Source organism: Saimiri boliviensis, chromosome 4, assembly GCF_048565385.1.
Source record: "Saimiri boliviensis isolate mSaiBol1 chromosome 4, mSaiBol1.pri, whole genome shotgun sequence".
Taxonomy (NCBI): Eukaryota; Metazoa; Chordata; class Mammalia; order Primates; family Cebidae; genus Saimiri; species Saimiri boliviensis.
In genome coordinates, this window is record NC_133452.1 from 164,134,634 (window position 1) to 164,142,699 (window position 8,066).

At 44.0% G+C, this 8,066-nt stretch overlaps 1 protein-coding gene and 1 pseudogene across 1 annotated transcript; one reads left to right on the forward strand and one right to left on the reverse strand.

The window, feature by feature from the left end:
* Positions 1-214: 214 nt before the first annotated feature.
* LOC141584417 (histone H4) lies at positions 215-2,806 on the forward strand. The gene has a single exon (XM_074398555.1). The coding sequence runs from the start codon at positions 282-284 to the stop codon at positions 591-593; it is 312 nt and encodes a 103-aa protein (XP_074254656.1). The 5' UTR covers positions 215-281; the 3' UTR covers positions 594-2,806.
* A 4,003-nt stretch (positions 2,807-6,809) lies between these two features.
* On the reverse strand, positions 6,810-7,756 carry LOC101029138 (uncharacterized; annotated as a pseudogene).
* Positions 7,757-8,066: the final 310 nt, after the last annotated feature.

Here is an 8,066-nt window from a genome sequence, read left to right on the forward strand (position 1 = left end):
TTGAGAGCCAACAGGCACTAGACTGGAGGATACAGAAACCTGCACGCAAGACCAAAGCAAGGAAACAGAAAGAAGTCAAACCGCATTGCACTTCCCCGCCGGATTCGTTCCTTAGACAACAGTGTAGGGGAAGCCCAGCAAGGCAGGGAAAAGGCGGAGACACAGGTTTCGTTCCCGCCCCTCCATTTCAGTCTCCAAAAAGGTCCGCATTATTGATATATAAGGGGCTTCAAGAAGGAGCACTGAAGTTGCAGAGGTAGGGTTGCTATTTCCTTGTCGTCATGTCTGGCAGAGGGAAAGGAGGCAAAGGCTTGGGGAAGGGCGGCGCCAAGCGCCACCGGAAAGTGCTGCGTGACAACATCCAGGGCATCACCAAGCCCGCCATCCGGCGCCTGGCCCGACGCGGCGGCGTGAAACGTATCTCCGGCCTCATCTACGAGGAGACCCGCGGGGTGCTCAAGGTGTTCCTGGAGAACGTGATCCGGGACGCCGTGACCTACACGGAGCACGCCAAGCGCAAGACGGTCACCGCCATGGACGTGGTGTACGCGCTCAAGCGCCAGGGCCGCACCCTCTACGGCTTCGGCGGCTGAGCCTCGTTCTGGCTTGCTATTGACTCTCCCACAAAAGGCCCTTTTCAGGGCCACTTCCTTCCTCACACGAAGGGCCGTAACTGCTTACCACGAAGACGTGGGCGATCTGAGCTTCCTTCTGTAAACTTTCTAGGGTTGTAGCAGAGTTCAACCAAGCCGCTTTTAGCGATCCTGCCAAGATGGCGGGTGTCGGGTGTGCTCCGGACAAAGGGAAGGCGGAAAAAACATCAGGAACTTCGGTATTTCTATCCCAGGCCTCCACGGAAAAGAGCTGGTGGAAATGATTTAAGAACACCAGCAGTTTTGTGATGTATGTGATGTCTTTTATTCTCGGGCTTCTAAAATTTAACTGGTCCTGTATTAGGCGGCGGGGTTTTATTACACTAGCATTACGTGTTATTAGCCATGGTACCTGAATGATCTCATCTGTTGGGGACAGATCAATCATTGGTCAACTTAAAAATCCAGTGTTTGTGGCGGGGCAAGGTGCCTGCCTGTAATTCCAGCACCTTGTGATTACTAAAGCTCAGAAGTTCGAGACTAGCCTAGGCACAAAAATGGTGGAACCCCGCCTACTGAAAATGCTAAGTGCGAAAGTTAGCCCGGCGTGGCGGCGCAAGCCTGCAGTCGCAGCTGCTCTGCATCGGCTGAGGCAGGAGAATCGCTTGCAGCAGGGGAGGCAGAGGTTTCAGTGATTGCGAGATGGCACCACTGCGCTCCAGCCTGGGCGACAGTGACACTGTCTCAAAGACGAAAGAGAGAAAGAAAGGAAGGAAGGAAGGAGGGAGAGAAAGAGCCGTTTGCCCGCCGAGCTCGGTGGCTCAAGGAGTTCGCGACCACCCTAGCCAACATTGCAAAACCCCGTCTCTATGTGGTGGCACGAGCCTGTAATCTCAGCCACTCAGGAGGGTAAACCCGGGAGGTGGAGGTCGCAGCGAGGCGAGGTCAAAGTCGTGCCGCTGCACTCCAGCCTGGGGCACAGCGCAAAGCCTCAGTTAAAAAAAAAAAAAAAAAAAAAAAAAAAAAAAGCCCAAGTTTTTGCCTTACTCAGTGAATTCTTTCTTGGGGGCAATTAACTGATTACAGGTCATTGATAACCTTACTGCTTTATTTCTCAAGTACTGATAATTTGTAACTTCCTAAAGTGTTTATCCTTGTGCTTTGTCAACCTATCGGGTTATCACCTGTGATTCTGCTTCCTAACATTTTCATTTTTCACCACATTAAAGTAGTGGCTCGTCATCTGTCAATGGTAATTCATTACATACGCTGCTCCACAAAAACCTTCAACTTGGGGTTTCCTCTTCAAGAATCCCTTCAAGATACCTTTACTTGATTCCATGGGCAAAATCAGTATCTAGGGTTTCCTTTCAATTCATGAAGTACACTCCACACGTGTTCCCCAGCCCTGCTTCAGAATTCCCTACGTGACTTAGGAGCTACTGCACACTTAAATAGTTGGCGATAATTCTTGCCCTCTTCCCAAGATTTTTCAGGCTTTGAATAATGTCTTACATTTAATATCCATAGTATTCACTTCATAAATGTTTGTGCGATGACTGATGAAATCAATGAAGTTAAACAATTTGGGCCATCACCAATATACCATTATAAAAATCATTCCCTTTTAAGAAGTGTTTCTACTCCCCTAGAACCGTTTTCTCTATTCGCCTTTACACAAATGTCAGTATTCATGGCTGCCAACAGTTTATATTACAAACTTCTTAAAATGCAAATTGAGATCCAGTCAGGGTAATGAAAATAATTTAATGGGTCCCAACCAGCATATAAAACATAAGTAGAATCCGAATTAAAAAGGGGAAATTATCAAAGTATAATCTTATGTAATAAAAATATTGTGTCATAAAATTTTAATTTCAAATAGATGTGCTCTTGCTTTTACTTTGACACTTGAAGGAGAAAAATGTCAAAAAATACTGGTCCATTTATTTCACTTATAAATTTGTGAAATTATCAGGTTAGGACATTGTCTCACTTCCCTAGGTTTCAGAACTTCAATACTCAGCCTCATTTGCAGCTAGCACGCAGATGTGTAACCTAGGCTTCACCAATCAGTCACAGGTTTAAAAGGCTTCTCTTCAGAAATGGGACACAGGAGAGAAGAGACTGCCTGAAGCTTCCGTTTCTGCTGTGACAGATGTCAGATGGGGCAACTTTTGGTAGTAGCAGCAGCCATAGGTTCCAGGTGAGTCAAGTTTTGGTTCAGAAGTGACAGGTGTGACACAGCAGCACCTGGCCAGTTCTGCAGCTCAGCTTTGGGATTTGTCCCTGGAAGTGTCATCAGGCATTGCTCTATAGCCCTCCCAAGAATGCTAATATCGATCGAACATCACAGTTAACGTGCGATTAACCAGTCAGCTGACAACTAAGATTTAGAGTTTCCAACGAAAAGGGTTTAAACCATTTTCTAATGGAGTTTTGTGCATTAGGAATTTGCAGTCGTTTTACAACACTATTGTAACGTCTTCTGCCTTACTATACTTCCAGTGGACAATAATGCCTCCCCTCCCCCCAAGATGCCCACATCTTAATCCCAAAGCATGTGAATATGTTTCCTTAAATGGTAAAAAAATTAAATTTAATTTACTAAAAAAAGGAACTGTCCAATGTTACTAAATTAAGAAATTTGAGACTGGATGATTCTTGATTACCTGAGTGTTGCCATTGGAATCACAAGGATCTTTATAGAAGCCAGGGGGGTCAGAATCAAAGAAGTGATAAGGGTAGCAGAGTGTGATGCACTTTGGAAACACAGAACTTTTCACATTTATTTTAGGAAACATGGAAGTGGTGGCGTTTACTCATAAAGTATCTTCCAGTCAGACCTCCAGACTTATTTCCACTTTCTCCTCCAAGCCCTGGGCTTTGAGAGACTAACTGTATGGATCTTATCAATGTGCTACCTGGACCTCCTCCTCCTGGTAGGATTTGGCCAGTGGAAACCCCATGCAGGAGACTGGAGGGAAGAAAGAAAATCAGATGAGGTATTTATTTATTCGCCAGTTTCCCTTTCAGGTATCACCATAGGCTGCTGCATCCCTCTCTCCAGGCCACAAGTACTGTCAGGGACTCCCTCTGTGCAGCTGTAATGACTGCTTCCCATACCCCTTCAGGGTTGTAGGTGATCCTTACTATACCTGGATGGAGACACTATTTTTTTAGGTTTCTGTATCCTGCCCTCAATTTGCTAAGAAATCTTCCTCAGATTATCCCCTGTGAGTAGGCTGTTTCTGGTCTTGACCTTAACAGAATGCAATGTTTTCACTACACAGCACAAAGTTTATGGCCACTATATCCGAAAGAATTGATGTAACTTAAATGCAAATTTCTCTGTGTCACACCTCCTTAACATGCTTCCAACAGCATAAGGTTAATTCTCATTTTCTCAGTTTGCAAGAGGAAGTCCTCATCACTCAGTCAACTGCCAGGCCTGTGTTTTGTTCATATATGCATTCCCAGTGTCCATGGCATCAAACTACTTATTGCCACTTGTGTCTTCACCCTACTGGAGACCTACACTCTGCCAACATGACTTGAAATGCCCTGGTCCCCTGTCGTTCCCCTCTGGCTAACTGCTGATCAGAGTCAAAGCAAGAGAAATAAATGTGCATGCTTATGACAAGTGTCATCAGCTGGGTGTCCTCCTGCTTGATCCTCTTCTGCAGATAGGTCTTTTACACTCACCTGTTGAGAGGCCTCTCTCCTGATGGTGCCAGAGTTTTTAGCAGTTTTGTTATCTGCTTATGTATCCCGAATTTTTATTATAAAAATATTCAGAAAAAAGTACATGATAAAAGATGTGTTTATCAATCATCCACCACCTAGATTCAATAGAGTGTACTTTATCACCATCTGAAAGTAAATGACAGACTCATGAGACTTTAAACCTATATACTTCAGCATCTAATTCCTAAAAATAAGGGAAATTACATGTAATCTCAATATATCAAATCTTTCTTTAAAAACTTACTAAAATGGCCGGGCATGGTGGCTCACACCTGTAATCCAAGCACTTAGGAGACCAAGATGGGTGGATTACCTGAGGTCGGGAGTTCAAGACCAGCCTGACCAACACAGTGAAACCCCATCTTTAAAAAAAAAAAAAAAAAAAAAAAAAAAATTACCGAAATGACCTATTATCCAGTCCACATTCAAGTTTCCTTGATTGTCTCCAAAATGCCCTTTGAAACATCTTTAGAGACAGAATGCAAGGAACACATGGTTTAGTTGCTGTGTTACTTTAGTCTCCTTCAGTCTTTTGATGGTGGCTTTTTGAACAAAGCAATTGTCTCAAATGTCCACATTCTGGAGGGTTTTTCCCCATTTTGAGATGTTTAATTGGCTCTTTGATCTGCATACTCTCTTAAACAGCAATTGAGATGTAACTTATTGCAGTTACACCTTTATCAGGGTGTTTCTATATTTACAATGGATCACAAGCAAAGGTGTGGGTAACACTGCATATAGGCACCAAGGAAGGAGAGCTAAGCAGAAGCCTGGCACAATTAAGGCCTGACGAATATCTCAGTTTATAGTGTCACTACTCAGTTATTTCCTTTTATATAATCCTTTATACAATCATAAATTAGTTTATAGAATTATGGCTTGAAGATTATCTGTTTGTAGTGTTATTACTGAGTTATCTCCTTTTATATAATCCTCTGTATATAATCATATAATAGTTTGTAGTATGTGTGCCTGAAGAGTATTTCCCTACATATATAAAAAATTATATCTTAGTTCATAATCGGAGGAATTCCTAGAGTAGACACAGTACAGAACATTAATTAAGAAATAAGCAGCTTATAATCGGAGGAATGCCTAGAGCAGACACAGTGCAGAGCATGATTTGAGGGAAAAACAGTTATACCAGGACAAGAATCCATGGCCCAGGCGGCAGCATTCAGTATCGTAAAGATACCTGCTATATGGCAGGCTTGAGGCAAGAGCCACTCCTCCTGATAAAGGAGTTGTAGGACCTTGCTCCAGTTCTTGTGGAAGGCTGCCCTCAGACTGGCAATCACACCTTGGTGACTGAATTTTATCAGCTCTTGTTACTGTGCTGCTCGAAAAGCATTCCCCTATAGAACTCATCGGAAGCTGCCAGCAGGTGGCGTAGACCCTGACAGCTCTGTCACTACTCTGTGACTTAAAGCATCCTCCTATAAATCTTCTTAGTAGCTGGCCCATAGATAGAGGTATTGCACACTGCACCTCTTCACTGCTCATGACCCACCTCCGTGCCTCAGTGACCTAAGTGGGTGGACCCCTCACTGCACATAGCCCTTGCCTCGAAGACCTAATGGGAATGGACCCCTTGCTGCGCACGGTCCACCTCTAAGCCTAGGTGACCTAATGGGGGTGGACCCCTTGTTTTATTGCTCACGACCCTATCACTATCCTTAAAGATGACTTCAATCACTGCCCTGTCCCCTAACCTATACACAATTAATACTAACACTTCTGGACACTGGGGGTCTCGCTTGACTCCACTCATAGGTGGTGTGGCCCACTGAGCCCAGCTGCATTTTCCTTGTACTTCTGTGTCCTGTCTCTTTATTTCTCAGATCCTGCGCCTCAGCACAGCATAAGGGACACCCCACAACCCTGTGGGGCCATCAGCCCTACAAAAGGCACAAAACAGGCAAACTTCTTTTAGTGCTGCTAAATTAGATCATTGAACCAGTAAGGGGGCCAGTCCCTCCACTGCAGACACATTTGTCAGAATGATACCTGCTAATTTGTTTATGAAAATTATGCTAAGTTTTTGCTAATTACTGGGTATTCTGTGGTTACTTAAGTGGCTTATTAAGCAGAATGTAATAAAGTTAGGTTAGTACTAAAGCTACAACTTTAATTAGAGAGTGTAATCATAATAGTAACGAGAAAAAACACTACCATAACCACATTTTGAAATCTTGTAAGTAACAATGTAGCTGTTGATGTCCTCAGACAGCCCACCAAATTTCTAAACTCTGAATACATGATTAATTTACCACCTGTGTTTCATGTATGTCAGCCTTACACTTTACAGCATTATACACTTACAGCTTTTGGGCACCCACAGCATTAAAACACACAATATTGCTTAGTAAGTTAAGTTTCCACAATTTCAAGCCTGAGCCCTTCAGGAGAAAACCTCGGCGGTCCTGAAAAGGGCCATTAACAATACTGCAAAAAAAAGTCTGGCCTCACTTAAAGTCCAAAGCCTTACAGGGTTCGACCCTGAGGTTTGAGCGCGTACACCACGTCCGTGGAGGTGAGCATCTTGCGCTTGCCATGCTCCGTGTCAGTCACAGCGTCCCGGATCACGTTTTCCAGGAACACCTTGAGCATCACCCGGGTCTCCTCATAAATGAGGCCCGAGATGCGCGTGACACTGCCACGCTGAGCCTAAGACCTGGATAGCCGGCTGCGTAATGCCCTGAATTACCTTGAGCGCGTTGCGACGGCCGTTGGCGCCGCCTTTCCCACGGCCCTTTTCCCCCTTGCTCCGAACAGACGTGATAAACACGTGAGAACTATCCCTAAACAAAAGAATTACTCGCTTTTCGCAGCATTTTATATAACAATGTAGAGCCCCATTTTGAAAACCGAAAGACCAGGAAAGGCAAGAAAACGCATTCAGTCCCCGCTCCTCTACTACTGGTAATACCAAGACATAATGAAATAACGGAGTAGGGAGGTTTGCTGTCATTTAGAGAATAAGAATCTCTAAACCAAAGTGTCAAACGTGTACACAGAGGAAAGTATTTTGGTTTTTGATGTCTGTATGTGTTTAAAGATCTACTTCTGTGTATGTTAGAGCACTTCCCAAGTTAAAGCAAGTCCAAATTCCAAGAAGTAAAAGAATTCGTAATCATATTGCCAAGCTGCCCAGCTAAAGAGAAAGTAGTCTGGTTTTTGGTTTCGAATCTCTGAGTGACTGCTGCCTAACGAATATTGGACGTGTTAATCTGAGTCTCAATGGCCCTGCCTGTAAAAAGGGTAAATACTTGTTAATAATGGAGTTACTTTAAGTAAAACACTGGTATATAGATTGTTAATAAATTCTTTCTTTTCCTTTCTTTCTTTCTTTTTTTTTTTTTTTTTAAGACGGAGTTTTGCTTTTGCCCAGGCTGGAGTGCAACCACACAGTCTCTGTTTACCGCAACCTCTGCCTTCCGGATTCAAGGTATTGTCCTACCTCAGCCTCCCAAGTACCTGGGATTGCAGGAATGTGCCACCAGGACAGGCTTATTTTTGTATTGTTAGTAGAGAAAAGATTTCACCATGTTGGCCAGGCTGGTCTCCAACTCCTGACCTCATGTGATTCCCCCCGTCTGGGCCTCCCAAAATGCTGGGATTACAGGCATGAGTCATCGCGCCTGCTGCTTGGTAAATGAGTTCTTACTGCCATGGGCTTTGCCAGGTAGCCACAGAGTTTTTTTTACAGAGAAAATAATAATACAG